This window comes from Mixophyes fleayi, chromosome 6 (genome assembly GCF_038048845.1).
Source record: "Mixophyes fleayi isolate aMixFle1 chromosome 6, aMixFle1.hap1, whole genome shotgun sequence".
In the NCBI taxonomy this organism is placed as follows: domain Eukaryota; kingdom Metazoa; phylum Chordata; class Amphibia; order Anura; family Limnodynastidae; genus Mixophyes; species Mixophyes fleayi.
This window is the reverse complement of record NC_134407.1, coordinates 219,943,779-219,964,504: the sequence shown is the minus strand read 5'-3', so window position 1 is coordinate 219,964,504 and position 20,726 is coordinate 219,943,779. Positions and strand designations below refer to the sequence as shown.

The following is a 20,726-nucleotide window of genomic DNA, read 5'->3' as shown; positions in this document are numbered from 1 at the left end:
TCCTCCCACGCGCGTATCCAAGACTTCGCCCGCGCTGCCCCCCTCCACTGGAACAAGCTCCCTCCCTCCATCAGAACTTCTCCTAATCTGTCCAGTTTCAAACGGGCCCTAAAAACCCACCTTTTTCTTAAAGCCTTTCTGTCTCCCACTTAACTTCCTACCTTATCTTCTGCCTCCGTGCCCCTACTCTCCCTTGCGTCTCTCTGTCTGTCCACCCCTCCCCTTAGATTGTACGCTCCTCTGAGCAGGGCCATGTTTCCTCCTGTTTCCACCACTTCTAACTCTGCTCTCCAGCTACTTAGCCCTCCTCCTCGAGGGTCCTCCACTCCACGTCCACTCTCGCTCCCTCCTCCCCCCTGGGGGTCTCCCTGTCTTCCGCGCCCTCCTTCTTGGGCCCCGTCGTTTGCGGATCCTCCCTCCCCCTTCCCCGCCCTCTCTAGCTGTGCATTGAGCTTACTGAGTTGCTGTGCTGTTTACTGTACTGTGCTGTCTCCCATTGTATTGTAATTTTGTTTGTCTCTGTACGGCGCTGCGGATGCCTTGTGGCGCCTTATAAATAAATATTAATAATAATAATAATAATAACAGCCCCTCACAGAGCTTATCAGTCTGAGTCACATTCACAAGGGGATAACCCTTATACTGTTCAGAAGGTCTCCTCTGATATTTAGAGCCGAACACACGGACCAATTTATATATATATGAGTGGACAGGAGCAGTAATCCACGCTGCATCTAAAGAACTAGTGCCTAGCTAGCACGGTCTCCCTAATGTGCAGTGAGAGAAGATTAACTATACCTCCTAGATGGATGAAAGTGGAATGATTGGAGGGAAATATATTATTAACTAGAAGGAAATTATTCTAATAAGCAACAGCACCAGATAATTTGGCATGTGTACATGAAAATTAGAATTATGCTAAGTAGTGATTTTGAGCAGTATCGCGGTTAGACAAATAATATTGTCTATTTTATCAGTTTATCTTTATCCATTGCTTGATTCCAATATATGCACCTTTTAATATTTGGCTACTAGAAAGTTTTAATGAATTCATTCAATAAAGATATATTTAACAGAATTTGATTATTTTTCAAATAAACTTGTCCATTTGAGTGCCCCATCTGATCATTTCTTTCCTTTCTTCTCTATAAAAGGAGGGAATGGTCAACGGTATCGAAGGCTGCATAGAGATAAAAAGGATAAGAGGGGAGAAGTGTTCTTTAGATATATAGAAGAAAAGGTCATTAGTGACCTTAATGAGGGCAGTTTCGAGGGAGTGAAGGGAGAAAAAAACAGATTGGAATCAAGGAGTGAGTGAGAAGGGAAAAAGAAGGTGAGACTGTTGTAGACAACTTGTTTGAGAAGTTTGGTGGCAAAAGGATGGAGGGAGATAGGGCAGTAATTAGAAAGAGAGGCAGGGACAAGAGATGGCTTTTTTGAGTAGAGGGGATACGAGAACATGTTTAAAGGAGAGGAAAATCCCAGAGGAGAGGGATAGGTTGAGGCTGGGCAGCACAGTGGCCTAGTGGTTAGCACTTCTGCCTCACAGCACTGGGGTCATGAGTTCAATTCCCGACCATGGCCTTATTTGTGTGGAGTTTGTATGGTCTCCCTGTGTTTGCGTGGGTTTCCTCCGCGTGCTCCGGTTTCCTCCCACACTCCAAAAACATACTAGTAGGTTAATTGGCTGCTATCAAAAATTGACCCTAGTGTCTCCCTGTATGTCTGTCTCCCTCTCTGTCTGAGTGAGTGTTTTCTATACTAGGGAATTTAGACTGTAAGCTCCAATGGGGCAGGGACTGATGTGAATGAGTTCTCTGTACAGCGCTGCGGAATTAGTGGCGCTATATAAATAAATTATGAGGATGATGAGGATGTGGGCAAAGTGGGAGCAGGCCTCAAGAGAGAGGGAGTGGAGAAGTTGTCAGGGAGAGGGTCCTGTGGGTCGGGGGATGAGGAGGAGAAAAGGGTGAAGACTTCATCTACAGATACAGGAGCAAAGGAAGAGAAGGAGGATGGGCTAGGAAGTGGGAGTAACAATGGGAAGGAGGGGAAAGTTATAATTGTCCACAGAGGAGGGTGGGAGGATGACTAGGTGGGCCAAGAAGGGACTGCTGGAAGGAGCAGTCTTGACATATTGGCTCAATTTTGGAGGTGAAGTGGGTAGCAAAGTCGATAGCAGAGAGCGAGGAGGGGAGAAGAGGGAGTGCAGGGCGGTACGTGGATTAGGAAGAAATTAGAGCCTTAAAGAAGGATTGTATAGAGACTCATAGGGCCAAACTGTTGTCAAAGATGTTTTATTTTGGATGAAGCCAATTTATTAACATGAAAATATTTACATTGTTTTAACTTATTGTAGTATATCATTTATATTTGATGTGGTTTTATTATGTCAATTGGATCCTTGCGTGTGAGCTGATGAGAGGGATATGAACAGGTATGAAGGAGTTAATTCAAAGAACAGATGTTTCTAATCAGAGATGGTGAACAAAGATTTGCAAGAATTTCTCTAAAATCTCCATTGAATCCAGGGGAGCAAAAAGGACCAAGACATGCCTATATGCCGTCTCAGCCAATTGTAATATGACATTTGTAAATTGTAATACAACCTACTTTTGTTACTCATAAAAACGGTCTGGTCTGTGAATGGACAGAGATTTCAGAGACTGAAATTGAGATTGATAATATTATCATAGCGCAAGCTTTTCTTTTGTATATAAACAATGATATAATTTTATTCTTAAAATTTCTTTTGCTGAAGAAATTAAATTATTACTTTAACATTGTAAAAGGCGAGTATGAACTTTAAGTGAAGGAAGTCAGTATGAGTGCCTGACTTTCATCAGAGCCATTCTGCACTACAGGAGCATTTTTGAAGATAGCGGGTAAGTTTGGAGTGCCCCAGTGGAGGCCAGGACCAATGAAGCTTGATGGTGACAACCAGGGCAACAGAGTCAAGTGCAGTGAGTGGTAAGGGTGTGATTATAGAAGGAGACAGACTCATCAGGGCAAGAAAGATGGAGGAGAGGAGTGAGACAAGGGAGGATCTGAACGTGGTAGGATCAATGGTTTCAAGGTTATACCTGTGGAAGTAGCCTTAGGTGAGTGGGATGGAAAGATATTAAAAGAGGAGATGGTTAGAGAGAGGGAAAAGTAAATTGATGAGGTCAGACAATACAGAGGTGTAAAATAACCAGATCAAGTAAGTGCAACGGGAGGGAAAGGAGGTCTATTGAGAGAGACCATGGGGGGAGAATAAGGAGAGAAATTTGGAAGCAGCTGGGTCTTAGGGATAGGAATATTAAAGTCCCCCAAGATGATGGAGGGAAGGTTCAGGGGGAAAAAACCTGGAAAGAGCAGCAGAGAGAGAGAAGTATGCCAATGACACCACCTTGCCTGTCCCTAGGTCTGTGTGTGTTGGAGCAATAGACAAGCCTCCAAAAGGGAGAGCAGCAGGAGAGGTATTGTCCTGAGGGTTTAGCCAAATTTCAGTGATGGCAAGCAGCTTGAAGGATCTAGAGATAAAGAAATCATGGATACATACCATTTTTTTACAGACTGACCTGGCATTCCAGAGACCACAGGATAGAGGAAGAGAGAGAAGAGGAGAGATGTGGATATGGTTGTCGGGCATGCTGTACTGCAAGGGTGTGTATGATATTGAGTGAGGAGCGTGACAAGGAGAGCGGGAATTGGATGAGAAACAGAACTAGGAAGGGACCCATCCGTGGGCAGGGGTTGGGGTAAAGGGGAGAAACAGTTGGAAGAGCAGTGCAGTTGGGGCTGATTTGGGGGGAGCATGGATGGGAGAGGGGGAGGGAGAGGCAGAGTGATGCAAGGGAATAGATTTCGAAGGGGGAATAAGGGTAAGGCATAGGTAGGAACATGCCTATTTGCATCATTTAAAATTATAAAAGGCACTTCTTTTACAATGTTTACAGCATTATTGGAACCCTTGTTTAATATCTATATAATCTAATGTTTTAGAAAAGAAAGTCTTTATGTAAAACTATTTATGTAAAAATGGTTTCTCCCCTATATGGATTCTCTGATGTCTAACAAGATTGGATTTACTTGTAAACCGTTTTTCACACTCAGAACATTGGAATGATTTCTCACCTGTGTGAGTTCTCTGATGTTCAACAAGACTGGATTTCCAAGTAAAACATTTCCCACACTCAGAACATGGGAATTTCTCACCTGTGTGAGTTCTCTGATGTTCAGCAAGGCTGATTTTACATGTATACCCTTTTTCACACTCAGAACATTGGAATGGTTTCTCACCTGTGTGAATTCTATTATGTTTAACAAGACCAGATTTAACTGTGAAACATTTCCCACACTCAGAACATGGGAATGGCTTCTCACCTGTGTGAATTCTATTATGTTTAACAAGACCAGATTTAACTGCAAAACATTTCCCACACTCAGAACATGGAAATGGCTTCTCACCTGTGTGAATTCTATAATGTTTAACAAGACCAGATTTAACTGTAAAACATTTCCCACACTCAGAACATGGGAATGATTTCTCACCTGTGTGAATTCTCTGATGTCCAACAAGTATGGATTTACTTGTAAACCGTTTTTCACACTCAGAACATGGAAATGATTTCTCACGACTGTGAATTCTTTGATGTTTAAGAAGATGTAATTTCCATGGAAAACATTTACCACACTCTAAACATGGAAATGGTTTCTCACCTTTGTGAATTCTCTGGTGATTAGCGACACCCGATTTATATGCAAAACATTTCCCACATTCAGAACATGGAAATATTTTATTGCGTCCATGAGCTGTACTAGGTGTAGCAATATCTGAGTTACTAGGAAAACATGCCTCATGATTAGAGGGATCAGATGATATATGTGCACTGTGACGAAATTGATGTATATTTGGAGTAATGGGATTTCCTCCTGGAAAATCTTGCATGATGTTGTTATCTTCTATTCTATAACCTGGAGACAAAACGAGATATCCCTCTGAGGTATTCCGGATTTTGTGTCCATCTGTTGGAAATAACAGATGTTTGGAAATAGACATTGAGCACCAAATGTTCATACATTTAGTGAGTTCAAGATATTCAATTGTTTCATTTCTACTTGCAAACAAGAACACTTCATTACAAATCTAAATGTACACATGTGATGATACCAGGATGTTAGTGTAGGAACAGAGGAAAATTCTGGTATCTAGGGACTCAGGATCACAGATGCAAAGAAAAGGCGTGGATGCAACTGTAGCTTTATTGCAGATAACTGCAAACAATAGCATATATTTAATATATATCATACTGGCAGGAGCCACGACTCAAAGGCCAATAGCGTTTAGAAACAAATGAAACACAAACAGTAGTGTGTGTCCTTCTGCAGGTGTTTTCAAAGGAACAACATCTCCGACACTGGAAAGCCCACCCCCTAAGGGGATGGAGATTGGAGGAGAAGGCTATCATCCCCTCAAAGTTTTCCCTCCTGCTGTTTTGGAGACTTGGAGTCTGACAGTTCCATGGAGACCAATAGCTACTTAAACCAGTTGCTGACTGACTTAATCCTGGTTAAGTAAGGCTGGATACACCCTACTAGCTTTACAGTCAATTATTGGGCAAATCAACTGGGAAACAACTGTTCAGCCAGATATAGTATTAGTGTGTACACTGCAACAATGAACAATTGTCGTTCCACAGCCCTTCATATCGTTGAACAAGATTTTAAAACTGAATTAAAAATGTATGCAACGTGTGTATTTACTCACGACTGTCTTGCATACACAGATAATTCAGACACTATTGTTAGAGCCGAGTGACTACTGTACAGATCTACAGGTCCCTCATATATTCGTGGAGTGCTGTCTGGTTACCAACATAGGTATATGAATATAGATCAGTGTATGTATGAACTATATAGAGGTGATCATTGTAGATCATAGCTTCAAATGTAAATGGAAGATGGGAGTGAAGATTTCATTTTACATATTCAGCCGGTGTCTTGTTTGTTTTTTTTTCACTTTTGTTTCAAATTAAATTTTGGATGTAACGGAATAAACCACTTTAATTGCTGGCTCCCGCACCGTACTTACTCACCATGCGACTCTCTGTCTCCTCCCTCCTCTCTCTCCCAGCTGACAGCCACCAACCGGAGATTGACTGAGCTGAACAGCGGTAACATCAAGATAAGCCAAATTCCATTATTAGTACATCCACATGGTAACAGAAACACCACATCACCACCCCAACCTACAGTGCGCCACTGAGAACTCCAACAAAAATCCTGACTCCCCCACTGGGCAGATACATTTTATGGATGTAGAACAAGTGATTGTGGTAGTGTCTGAACAAGGAGAATATGTCACTCTTTTCTGTAATAAGTGTTTATTACTCACCAGTGCTGATATCTGTAGGGATTTCCTCCTCCTTACCCTGCTGATCACCCCTCACATACATCTCTTCCTTTTCCTCTATAATTTCTACCTTAATATCAGTCAGATCTTCAACCTAAGTAACAAAAAATCCAATAAAATAACACTTCAATAATGTCTTATATTATTCTATATAATCTCAATTAATGAAATAAGTGTATTATGCTAGGGAATTTAGACTCTAAGCTCCAATGGGAGCAGGGACTGATGTGAGTTCTCTGTACAGCGCTGCGGAATCAGTGGCGCTATATAAATAAATGGTAATGATGATGATGATTATGATGATGATGATGATGATGATGATGTATTAGACATACACAGCTGTTCTACAGATCATATAGTGAAAAGTCATTTTGGTAATTTTGTAAGACAAAAATATGCTGTGTGAAAAGAAAATGCCATCTACCTGACACTCCTGTGGGATCCTGTGATTTTCCTCTGTACAATCCTGTGAATAAAGAGGACGGGGACATCTCTCTGGGGTATTTCTGTTACTGGATCCATCTGTAGAAGACACACAGTGACTGAATACATTGTTTAGCTGTGATTGTCAGATGTTGTGCGTACCATAACCTAAACAACCTATAACTCATATTTAAGTAAATAATTAAGGAGGCATTTCTTAGTTCTAATCCTAAAGTCATTATAAAGCGGTAAAAACAGGCTGGATCAATTAGAAATGTTAACACCACTAGGATCTTTATATGAGCGGATGAATGTCTACGGTCATCAAAAGGGTTAACAGAACTGACCATGCAAGCCCCCCATTTCATGGATAAGATGCATACAATGATCCCTGTTAGTACAAAGATATTTCTATATGCCGAGACGAGAAATGGCTTTAACTAGTATCAGGGGGGAGAAGAGGGGGGGCCTGATTCATTAAGGATCTTAAATTAAGAAGTTTCCTATTTAAGTCTCCTGGACAAAACCATGTTACAATGCAAGGGGTGCAAATTAGTTTTCTGTTTTGCACATAAGTTAAATACTGACTGTTTTTTCATGTAGCACACAAATATCAACTTTACATTTCATTGTACAAATAAGCTATCAAGTGTTTGTGTGCTACACGAAAAAACAGTCAGTGAGGTCAAGGTGGGTAATACGAACTCCAAGATCTCACTCTTTGCAGACGATATCCTCCTATCGCTTACCCAACCTATATGCCATCCTTCAGAACTACAGCTATGTTTCGGGCTATAAGATAAACTACACCAAGTCAGAGGCCATGCTGCTTCACGTTTCCCCTCGGGATACCGAGCTCCTCCAGGCTAACTTTAATTTCAAATGGCAGGACAGGAAGATCAAATACCTGGGTGTTATCCTCACTTCTCGATATGACCTCCTCTTTCGTGAGAATTTCCTACCCCTTTTCTCCAAGACGCAATCCGACCTGACCTCCTGGAACCGCCTTATTATTTCGTGGCTGGGCAGGATCATAGCTGTCAAAATGAACATACTCCCCAAATGGCTGTACCTCTTCCAAACCCTTCCGGTAGCCGTCCCTGCCTCTTTCCTTGCCACCATTCAGAAGGCACTCACCCGCTTTATTTGGAACCATAGACCTCCTAGAGTCTCAACCAATATCTTAAAACGACCAATCCCTGGAGGAGGAAGAGGCCTTTCCGACATCAAATTATACTATTTGGCTCCCCACCTTTCGCAAATCGTTGCCTCCTACACTCCCTCTGGCTCCACTGCATGGCTTGATATAGAATCGGCCCATCTAACACTGCCCGATCTCTCCTCTCTCTGGGGTGTATCACCCGCCTGTCACCCCCCTGCTGTTAAAGCACTCCTTTCCATCAAATTTGATGCGATGGTCTGGGACACTAACTTCTTCTAACTAAAACTTTCAACTGTCATATCTCCTTTAACCCCCATTTTGCATAACCCGGTGTTCCCTCCCGGATCTGCCTCTACAATCCACCGTAACTGGTCTCGTGCAGGGCTTAAATTTCCAGTATATTTTCCCAAACAGGGCCGCTGGCTTTCGCTAGCGGATCTCCAACCCCAATCCCCGTCCCAAATCCTCAGCCTCTTTGAATTCTTCCAAATTAATAATTTCTTGCGATCCCTGCCACCAACCTATGTTCTTAGGGACCTTACTCCATTTGAATCTCTTTGTAGAAGACATCCCTTGGACAAGGGCATGATTTCTCAAATATATAGCATTCTTCTCACTTCTGGCCTTCCCTCTCCAAACCCTCATGAAGACGAGTTGGGAAAAGGACCTTGGTCCTCCCCCAGATGGAGGGTCTTGGGAGGACATGAGACTGGGGATAGCTAAATGCTCTATATCAACTAAACTCAAGGAAACCTCTTACAAAATTTATTACCGTTGGTATTACACTCATTAAGACTCCATAGAATGTTTCCCTCTTCCTCGCCCTGCTGTTGGCGGGACTGTGGCCAAAGGGATACGATGTTTCATATTTGGTGGTCTTGCCCGATTATCACCACCTTCTGGGATTCAGACCATAGTTTCCTAAATACAATTTTTGAAGCCCCCATCCCAAAAGAACCCTGGATATTTCTTTTGTTACCCTCCCCAAGACCTGGACAAATTCTCCAAGAAATTAACTGCCCACATCCTGACAGCAGCCAAATCACTCATAGCCCTTAATTGGAAAAATACCTCACCTCCATCCCTTTTGGCTCTCAAGAGGCAGATTTGGCACATGGTTGCTATGGAGGAGATTACGTACTACATTCACGATAGAAGTCACGTCTTCAGTCAAGTCTGGGCTCCATGGCTAGCCGTGGAACACACCTTCCCCCCTCAACGCTCCGCGTCCTCCGAACAGACCCATGTACAATGACCCTAACTCTTCCCGACACATATCTCCCCCTCTGCTATAGGCTCAACACACTCTAATTACCCTCTAAATACTTACAGTGCTTATCTTTGTGGTCCTACCCCCCTCACAATCCCTTTTGTTCCTACACCCATTTTATATTACTCTTTAAAAATGTAAAAACCGGTCATTTTTGTCCAAAGGTTTCCTAATATGTGATTCACCACATTAACTGTTGTGATTTTACTGTGTATGCTACACAGTGTTATCGTTTTGCTGTCTATTTTCTTGATTGACCACTGAAAATAAAAAATGTAAAAAAAACACAAAAAAATTGAGATTTGGATTTTAATGTGAGTTTTCACAATTCTTCATGAGGTTGTGGATAGAAATATCTGGCACAGGAATAGAAAACAGGAGGTCATCTACAAAAGCTGCAACTTTATGGTGGACGGGGCCTAATGTTATCCATGTGATGTTTGGGTTGTCTATAATTTATATACAAGCCCTTTAAGACGATAATTTACCCATTAGATTTTTAGAGCATGACGCAGGTTTGTACCAACACAGAATATCAAACTACACACAGACATTTTCAGCATTGTTTGGAGTCCTCTGTGCAGGATACAATATTCTGGTCAACAAGCAAGATAACGGCCAGCCCTGCCTGGTATTGTTGGAGATGGGCCCTTTATCTAAAAGGCTGTTGTTTCCCTATACTCACAATAAGAGGATGTGAGCAGAGGACAAGCTTCTATTTGATAAGGTTGTAAACATTCCTACTTACCTAGTGGTGTCCAAGAAAGCCCAGTCTTAGATTTTTCTGCATGAGTAGAAAACAATATTGCAAGAAGACCCCTGAATTCAGGAAAGTAGTTTAGACTCCCTGAGCTGCGAGCTGAAATCCAGCGAGTAAATTACCGTATTAACGCGCAATATTACCGTATTAAAGGTAATATTTTTAGAGCGCGAGTATTTTAGCGATCTTGCTAACAACTGAATACCCCCCTAAAAAGTGTCTGATTGATCCTAATATAAAACTGTGAAGAGGGGAATTGAATAAAAACCGCCAATTGTTCCAATAGGAAAGATGGATTACTCATACATCATGGTTGGCTCTTTTCAGGAAGGTTGTCTCCCTGTGTCTGCAAGTAGTTGATCACTTGCTCTCACTTTGTATGAGAAATATGTAGGCACTATATAAAAAAAAACTATTAATGATAAATAAATTGATAAGAAATTCTTAGCAGCTGTAAATAACAGATCCATTGGTAGTTTCAGAATAACGGTCACAACTCAGCAGGGAAAGAATTAAAATGGGAGCCCCCAGTGGTAGGTACTTCTCTTCATTGCATTATAGTATGGTGGAAAATGCTGAAAGTGACAGCACTGTCAAAGCCTTCCATATCCATAGATTTAGGAAGAAATGTGGCTAGTGGCTACTTGAAAATAAAGGTTGGGCCTGCTTGACATCCCATGTTGTAGATTATGTTATATGCGTTTAATGATTTATTGCACATAGCTCTTAAAGGTCACCAGGTGGATTCTGTAGGCAACGATAAGACTCTGCCCAGCTTATGTGAAAGGGGGCTCAGTGACAGTTCCTCTGCTATTCAGGTGCCCATCTGGTGGGCACTATCTAGCACCGGCCCTGCTGAAGCCATAACACCATGAGAAGAAGAGCAGGAATAAAACTGGCTACATCCCACCAACAGTGGTCTTCTTCTTGGACAGTACTGGACTTACAGTTCCTACTGGACTAGTCATGGATCAGTGAATCATGCTGGTGATTGAAACTTTTATGGTCTGTGAACTTTACAACTTTGTGAGCCTTTTAAAAGTGGGGATATGTCGGGCTTGGTCCCTACCTTGCTGTTAGAAAAATGAAGATCATTGCCCAGTAGCCGGGACAGAATTCCGGGAATAAACTGACTATAAGCAGCTTTCAGATATTGTTGTGCATTAGGTATTGGTTTGGTGAACCCACTGGTACTTGTTCCTAAATGTGCTTTATTCTGAGTATTGTACATTTACAATAAAAGTAAATTTAACTTTGCTGATGTGATGTCATACCCATAGGGGCACCGGATGTGCCAGGTTGGTAAATAAGGACATCTCAAAGCAAACCACCCAGCTGGTGCGGAAAAGAGCTAAACAGTCATCCGATATCCTCACAAGCCCAAACACCCGAATACTGTTCTATCTGTATGAGTTTCCAATGCATCAAAATGTGGGGGAGAAGCGTTGATAGCAGTTATTTGTACCATTACTGTTCTATGAAAACAGGGCATGTCATCTTCAAAAATCCCATGTGTCCCCTACGGAGATCCCTTAAAAGTGTACAAATTACTGCTTTGTGAGGATTAACATCCACTTCATGTAATGTTCAGATTTCTTGATAGGAATGTGAGCAAAATTCCAGATATTATCCTCCTCTGATGATGTCCGAGGATGAATATTATCAGTAGACGAAGACAAAGGAATTGGTAAGGGAGAACTTGTTGCTGAGAAGGGTGTGGGTTCCTCTGGTTTCTGATCAGTCTGCTAGTAAGAAGCCTCAACTTGGAGTTGGAGAAGAATTCACCAATATCCTCTGCCTGTTCTGGGCAGTAACATGGTGTTTCCTCTTACTAACTTTACTCATGATCTGAAAATATCCTGTTTAATATGCTGTGTCAGGATAGGTGCAAATAACCTGTGATCTCACAGCTTTAAGATAAATCACACACCCATAACCCATTTTACATGTAATAACATAGGTAGTTGTAGTGCTAATATACAGCTTGGATCAAATAACATTAAGAGAATATAATCATTACTGAGAAACACATATATAAATATTATTACTACTATTAATGCACAGGGAGGATCATGGATAATGTCACACAGGGTCTCATTCAGCTATTGAATCACTATGGTGACTTCCCTTGTACTGATATATAGGAATCACCAGAGAGTGTGGGGGGAGGAGACTGGTCAGATCTCTGGGCTGGTAGCTCACAATGATATGATGTGAGGAGAACAGAAGTCTAATAGGGGCTGATGGCTCCTGACTCCCCCACTGAGCAGATACTTGTTCCTCATTAGTTTGTACAGACAGAGAAGGATGTAGAATAAGAGATTGATGTAGTACTCACCTGTGCGGATATCTGTAGGGATTTCCTGTTGATCACCCCTCACATACGTCTCTTCTTCTGCCTTAATATCAGCAAAGTTACCACCCTAAATCACCCACAAAGCAATAAAATACTACTTTAATAATGTCTGGTTAAATTATTTCTGATAAACCAGAAGAATATTAGTGTATAAAACACACACAGCTGCCCTACAGATCATATAGTGAAGTCACTTTGGTATTTGGTGAGACCCTAAACACTACCTACCTGATAGTCTTGTGGGATAATATGATTTTCCTCTGTACAATCCTGTGAAAAAAGTGGACGGAGACATCTCTCTGGGGTATTTCTGTTACTGGATCCATCTGTAGGAGACACATTGTGACAGAATACATTATGTGATTTATTGTGTGTATCTAGTTGGCCCTCAAAACTGATTTCTCCTATACATAATAGAATAAAAAAGAAAGAAAAGCAGCACTACTTCCAATGAAGGCGCACTAAAGACGCAAATATTTAGTCCAATACTGGGAAATTATTCCATATCATTGAGGGGATTGTTGAAGATGGATAATACATAAACAGAAATCATAAAACAATTTTTTTTATATTGATATGCATTAAAAATGAATTTAATAATTAAAAAGCGAAATATTAAAATGTTGGAGTCTGGGACAGGTAAATGAGATGGGAGTACACATAAGAGTGTAGTGGTGGTAGAATCACCTATATTTATGTATCTCCCTATCCACGATAATCACAGTGAGGATCCCTAATTAACCATCAAACATGATCAAAAATTGCACAGGTCATCTGAATGAATAAATCTTTATATTGTGTTAATAACACAAATATCAAATGATTTATATAATTAATACAGATGAAGTTCCTGAATGTAAGTTCTGTTTCTATGTCCTTAAATGATGGTTAATATCTGTTCAGTATTGTAAAGATCGACAGAGTATTCGTGATACCAGTTTATTTCTGAAATCAGCTTATTTGTTATTATTATTTTTTTATTTGTAAGAAATTATAGGAAGATCGTGTGGACGGTAAGTATGTTAGCTTATAATGATGTTTCTCATAGTGAGCAGAGAGAAATGTATGCGTGACCGCGCATACACAAGTCCGGGGACACGATCGCGATCAAGGTAAATGTATCAGTTTCACAGATCCTCAATGAACAGTAGAAAAAAGTATATATCTGTATATTTTCAGGTGTGATCTGGGTTTAGTAATTATCAACCCCACATATACTAAGTATTCCTTCCATTCTCACTTGAAAAGTGGCCGCATATAATTTTACGGCTAGCTGGTCACCCTTTGTAAACTGTGTTATATAGGGTTATTATTCACTGACCAGCTATGGCAAAAGGGATGCTTAGGAAAAATATATATGTCTCAAATTACTTTGTGTATATTCATATTATTTCATTGAGGGGCTATGATTATAGAGTATTGAGCATATACATTTATCATTCACCCCAGAGAACTGCTTGGTTCTATAAATAGCAGCTTTAGTATTATTATTGAGAACAAAATAAAGTTGTGTTCTAATATTTCAAATAGCTACATTTATAACAATCTAGGATTCTGCTCACATGAGGGCTGTGTTGATGTGCATAGCTCAAGTCTGATTACTAAGAGCATTAACATACAAAGAAAAGGTATGTTTCAACTTCTGTTGTTATATTGTATAAATTAATTGCATCTGTGGCAAGCTAGGGTTAATGCCATGTAAATTGCTAATGTTCTTTTCACATCATTTCATAGTTAAAGTATATTGAGCATATACATGTGACATTCGCCCAACAGATAAATAGCAGTTTCAATATTGTTGTTAAAAACAGAATGAGGTTTGTATCTAATATATTAGTACCATAACAAAAAGATGCATTTGTGATAATCTAATCTGAGGTTCAGCTCCTGTAAAAGGGCTGTGCTGGTGAACTGCAGCTCTGGTCTAATTACTGGAAACATTCCAGAATACAAAGATTGAGTTTATCAGATACTATTGTTATATTATGTTAATTATTTATATCTGTGATAATCTAGGATTAATGCCATGTAGAAAGATCTAATCCTCTTGAGCAGAATTCATATTATTGATCAAAAAGGGCTGTAATAGCCAGTTACACTCAGAACTCCCTGAAACACAGACTCCTTCTAAAAACGACACATACACCTGACGTACGTTTCGCTATTATCTTCTACTAGGAGGTTTTATGAGTTATGTTTATGTATTATCCATCTTCAACAATCCCCTCAATGATATGGAATAATTTCCCAGTATTGGACTAAATATTTGCGTCTTTAGTGCGCCTTCATTGGAAGTAGTATTGCTTTTCTTTCTTTTTTATTCTATTGTGATATATTACTACTAGAAGTAGCTTCTAATAGCAACTACCTCAATTTTTGTACTGCCCTTGTGTGTAAAATATTATAAGAGAAAAAGAAATTTTTTCTTGTGCAGGAGATATTCTCTAATGATTATCCTATACATAATAGTCTACTCTTACCCCATGACATGAGGGTCTGGTGATGCTCCATCATCACGTCCTTGTACAGAGCCTTGTGTCCTTCTAAATACTCCCAGTCCTGCATGGAGAAATAGACAGTGACATCACTACTATGTACTCCTGTGTATTGAGGGATACATCAATAAAAATTTAAATGAGAAAAACACCAATTCAGATTTGTTATTTTTAGGGGTTAATTGCTCAAAAAATGTAATTTTAAAAAACAATGTCTTTCCAATATGTAACAGTTTCCAAGAAACGTGGAGTGACTATCTGAGATGGGTGCAGCTCCTGCCACCAATTTGTGTCCTCTGTCTATGGACGGCACCCACAGATTGATCACCTACTTTAAACAGATTAGTGCAAACAGCAAGATGATGTTGGGAGCTGAAGGAAAACAGAGGCCTAAGAATAGCCGATCAACTGAAGACCACAGGAGCTGCAGGAGAGGTAAGTTGTAAGTATCTGTTATAATGGTTTCTATAAATGATGTCACACAATCTCTCCCAGAATCCCTCACCTCTCCAGTCAGCAGGTAGATGATTTCCAGGGTGAGATTTAATATCCCATCCACACCCATTCCGTTGGAGTCCCAAAAGACTTTGTTCCTGGCTATCTGCTTTTCTGAATGAACCTCTTCTATAGGTGAACAAAACCACTAAATCGGGCTACATTACTGTCGTGAACATAGAGCTTGCAGTTATTTATAAGGGATAATTCATAACTGCAGTGTAAATAGGTTGTAGCAAATGAATCCATTGATAGGTTAGTGTGACATGGTTCTCATAGAAGCTGTTAGATCAAAGGGTTTTTGTGTACGTTAAACCACCCAGAGGGGGCTGGGAGATAAGAGTAGCACCTTATACCATTTATGGCAGGACGCAAATGTGAAAGCCTTTGAGGATATCTCTTGCAAGACAATGAAATCTAACACATGTTTGGAAGGCCCCAGACATGCCGACTGCAGAGACAGGGTTGTATGGTAATGACAGATTCAAGCTGAATAGGGTCACAGGAAAATATCATATAATTTTCTCCAATATCATACCTACCAGAGGCATGTGTGGTATGCAGATGAAGGGAAACGTATGACCTGCTGTGTGGAGGTAAAATCAGGTTTGTAAGTCATATGGGTGAGAAGTTAGGATAGAGTGACAAAAACCTGTCTCTACAGCACAGTCATAAAACCCTAATTTGCATTCAACAGTCCTGTTGGTTCTGACCTTACAGGAAGGGGGTTTGTGGGCCCTGTAGCTTGGTTTTAAAACTGTAGTGAAAATGTAACTCCTGGTTCACTCTGAGGGAGTCAATTCGATATTGAAGAGGTCCCATTTTTCCTGCTTCTCCCAGCAACAGAACCTTGATTATAAGTGAGGTATCAATTCTGTGTTTTATCCTTTTTATTTTATAAGAAACAATTGCACTATATTTGTATGCCTTTTATTATCTTTTTATCTTAAGCATTGTGGATGTATTTTCCATATTAAATTACACTTAATAAGTTCAAGTCTCTGTGTTCTTACGAATTCACGTGACAGTTTGGTCCAGACGCTACCTAATTGAAACTGTGCAAACCCTGTGGTTTATGTGAACTCTGATTAAAGTAACTTGTGCTAGATTAATGCTAGGAAGTGTCACGAGCCGCGGCGGTACTCACAGCCGCCGCGGCTCGCTTCCTGTAGGTCCCAACGTCCCGGCCGTCACCATGACGACCGGGACGTCATTTCCTTCCAACTCCCGACCGTTGCCAAGGCAACGGTCGGACGCTTCCTCAGCGTCGTGTCCTGGCAGCCAGGCGCGCATGCGCTCTAGGGACAATCAGGCAGATTTAGCCTGTGGCTGAATTAGCAGGCATTAGCCTGCAGGTGTGGATTTCAGTGCTAAGCCCTGATTGGTCTTGCTAGGTGCTGGCAATTAGCCTACAAGTGTGGCCTTATCTAGGGGCAGGTTCTGATTGGTTATGGGTTGTATTTAAGGCAATGAGGTCTGCTGCCTCATTGCCGGTTATAGCTCCTGTGCTCCAGTCTGCTGACCTGCTTGCTCTAGTTCCTGTTCCTGTATCTACGTTTTGACTTCCCGTGTATGACCCTTGGCTTCGTATTTGACTTCGCTTGTGTTTCCTGTGACCCTGATCCTTGGCTCGTTTACCCGTTCTGCTACTTTGCCTGTGAACTCTGACCTCAGCTTGCTCATCGTTTCTGTTACCTGCTGCCTACCTTTTGACCTCTGCGTGGACCTGACTCTTCTTGCCTGGGTTCTCCCCAGCCGGTACACACTTCACGACCCTCTGTCAGTCTGCAGCCCAGTCTGTCCCCACCATCAGGGGCTCCAGTGAACACCTGACTGGCAGAGTAGACTCCGGGTTGTGTTGTGCCGGCTGGAGGGGTTCCTAACAGGAAGCAGGTTAACCCTGTGTCACATAAGCGTCACGCAGACTCAGGTGAGTGCTGTTCGTGACAATTACCATCTATCTTTTCTACCCTGACCTTTTCCCTTCTGTCTCCCCCAATGTGGTTACAGGTCTTTGAAAGACATATTACACCGTATATACAGACATACATATGGGGAAGCATGAGCTGGGCTATCTAGAAGAGATGTGGTCCTGGTGGGCTTAACCTTTACCTGAGCATGCCTGGAAGAGAGAAAGAAACTGAGGGAGAGACCACAGTGACTGGCTGAGGAGGGAACCTCGTCCATAAAAGAGATTTGTATCTGTGTGTGCAGCAACTAAAATAAGTGATAGAGATAAGCGGCCTAGCTGCCCACTGATTACAGAGGAGCCAAGAAGTGACGTAATGCCTCACTGATCACTATACACAGGTCACCAATAACCCACTGATCAGTATACACAGGTCACCAATAATCCACTGATCAGTATACACAGGTCACCAATAATCCCCTGATCACTATACACAGGTCACCAATAATCCACTGATCAGTATACACAGGTCACCAATAATCCACTGATATCACTATACACAGGTCACCAATAATCCCCTGATCACTATACACAGGTAACCAATAATCTACTGATCACTATACACAGGTCACCAATAATCCCCTGATCAGTATACACAGGTCACCAATAATCCACTGATCACTATACACAGGTCACCAATAATCCACTGATCACTATACACAGGTCACCAATAATCCACTGATCTCTATACACAGGTCACCAATAACCCACTGATATCACTATACACAGGTCACCAATAACCCACTGATCAGTATACACAGGTCACACTGGTATCACTCTGGAGAGCCCCGGTGGGGTATGATATCTCTAAGCAACATTATAGTGACAGTCTTCAAATCTGTCTTTCCTTGGGTTAGGTATCCCAATGTTATTTATATACAGACTAGACCAAAACTTTCACAATAACAATGCCCTTACCAATGTGTTATCTGTTTTGGGTTTCAAATTCCATTATTCTCTTATAGGTGGAGCAGCTCAGAATACGGTAGCTTTACCGTGGCGGATAAGCTTTTACTACTGGTAAATGGTAACAAAATAAAATCTATTTGAGATAATGCAAAAAGACACCAATGTGGAAATGCAGTCCTAAGTACAGTCCTAGTGTTGGTGGCCACAAAATCAGCAATTTTACCAAAACTTAACACACCATTACCAAAAATATCTACATATTCACCCCATGTAACATAACAATGAAACTAAGGTGGAAAAAGAAATCTAACAGAAGAGAAAATATTAGTAAAGCAGGGATATGACAGACAGCAATGAGAACACGCATAGGGTTAACCAATAGTGAATTTCATCAGTTTTGGACAATTTGTGATTAGGTCCCAGCATGAACTGTCATGTTAGAGGCCACAGTTATCCTATCACTGCCCTTCATGTTTATGTATGAAAATCCTGCTGGCCATGTATATAGCACAGGGTAGGATGAGGCATTTACTGGAGGATAATCATTTAGTCTCTGAAGATTCTCACACACACTGACATTCTCTGTGAGAGTCTATTGTTTAGTAAAACAAGAAGCCCTGACTGACACCCTCAGCTCAGTGAGCTCAGCCCTTTGTTACATGAACATGAAGGAGCTGATTCATTATGGAAAGTAAAGGAGTCCTCTACCAGTCTGCTGTAAATGTATTATATCAGGACACCAGAGGCTGCTGCACCTGTATTACACTAATTACACCTCAAACTGTGTTATAATAACAGGGCCCCAGTCAGCTGACACGTATTATACTCACAGGACACCAGAGTCTGCTCCCCCTGTATAATAATGTATAATAATAATAACATAATTACCTGGTGCGGACACAGCAGTCACCTCTCTGACTCCTCCTACTCTAAGGTCACCCGGAAGTTACAATAGATGAAAGATCACTTCCGGTACACAGACATAGAATTGCAGATGGAACGCACCGACCGGAAGTGATATGGAACGCACAGACCAGAAGTGATATGGAACGCACAGACCGGAAGTGATATGGAACGCACATACCGGAAGTTATATGGGACCGCACAGACCGGAAGTGATATGGGACGCACAGGCCGGAGCTCTGGTGGAACGCACTGAGATACATAGGATGACACAGCTGGATGCTGGAGGGGAGATGTCTCCCAGTAGAAGAGGGCAGGGAGAGAGAAGGGTGTCTGTGAGTGTCACATACTGGGGGGTGAGCAGTGACAGGGTGTGATGGGGACACACTGAGTATAAGGGGGTGCAGTGAAGAGCACAATACAACCCGTGGGGATAATGTGATGAGAGGCTCAGAGTGAAGGGTCAGTGGGTCACTACATCCTCCCCTTCCCCCAAGACTATTTGAAACAGGTTCTTTGCTACATCTCCCTCTGTACTGCATAACAGTGATCATTGTATGTATGTTGTCTACATAACAGGCCGGGGGTTTGCATGATTCAGTCCTGTTAACCCTTTCTGGCTTATACAAGGTATTCCTAATTTACTCTTAAAGGCGAAGCCTCAACTGTTTTTTTCAGAACATTTTCTAAAACAATTGATTACAATCTAATGCATTACATAAATCACAAGTAATACAATGATTACATATAACAAACCATGAATAATTCAACTAGACCAACCTCCGCACCAAGAAAACCAATTAGCAGGGTTTAACCAACAAAACCAGGCCACTGGGCATCTGCTTATTAATTTGCCTTCCTAAAATCAGCTTTTATTTGTCTGATTTTCCGTAAATATCCATATATTTGATTTGTTTCATTCTCGCCCACATAACTGTACCAACCAGGACCAGCAGTTTGACACATGCCCTCGAGTAATTTAATACCAAAGCATGTTGATTTAACACTTTAGCATGAAATTTGGTTACATTTGTCGATATATCTAATGCACCCAAAATTTCATCAGTGGCATCATTAAATAATTCTGCCAATTTCTTCAAATTATAAGCATTTTCTACTGCTAAAACCACTAATGATAATGATGAACCAAATTTCTTCTCCCATGGCACATAAATTCTGTACTGCAGACCACCATGGTTTATATACCCAATCTACTACATAAAAATACACTTTTGTATTGTGACAGGCCAAGCAAAATGGCAGCTGAACTCCATTTTATTGTTCTTGTACTTTTATTGTGTGTATTATGAAATGCTGATGTAACCAAGGCAAAGCCGGGATACGTCTATATACATATATCAGGTAGGCGTTGTCCCAGTGCTAACTGCGCATGTTCTGGAAAGTCCCAAGTAACTTCACTGCTCTGCGCCTGCGTAGAATAAGTGAAACTGTTTATTACTCATAGCTGTACCAATAAGACGTTCTTAATTCTGTTTATACCTTATATGTTAGTAATATCCGGCACCCTTAGGTTCCTCTCTATAAAAGCTGGTTTTGCTGCAACATAAGTTGCCTTGTCCTGGACCG

At 41.2% G+C, this 20,726-nt stretch overlaps 3 protein-coding genes across 3 annotated transcripts in view; 2 read left to right on the top strand and 1 right to left on the bottom strand.

Moving 5' to 3' along the window:
* Positions 1–20,726, top strand: part of LOC142159849 (uncharacterized) — a 408,399-nt gene that overhangs the window by 239,747 nt on the left and 147,926 nt on the right. The window lies entirely within an intron of this gene.
* Positions 1–20,726, top strand: part of LOC142159818 (uncharacterized) — a 199,278-nt gene that overhangs the window by 122,656 nt on the left and 55,896 nt on the right. The window lies entirely within an intron of this gene.
* The window catches only part of LOC142159846 (uncharacterized), a 152,776-nt gene continuing 132,474 nt past the window's right edge, over positions 425–20,726 (bottom strand). Inside the window, exons 7-9 of the mRNA XM_075214647.1 lie at positions 6,822–6,919; positions 6,380–6,491; positions 425–5,010 (exon numbers count right to left, since the gene is read on the bottom strand). Of these exons, the coding sequence (XP_075070748.1) occupies positions 4,010–5,010; positions 6,380–6,491; positions 6,822–6,919 (1,211 nt within the window). The 3' untranslated portion in view covers positions 425–4,009. The remainder of the gene's footprint in view (positions 5,011–6,379; positions 6,492–6,821; positions 6,920–20,726) is intronic.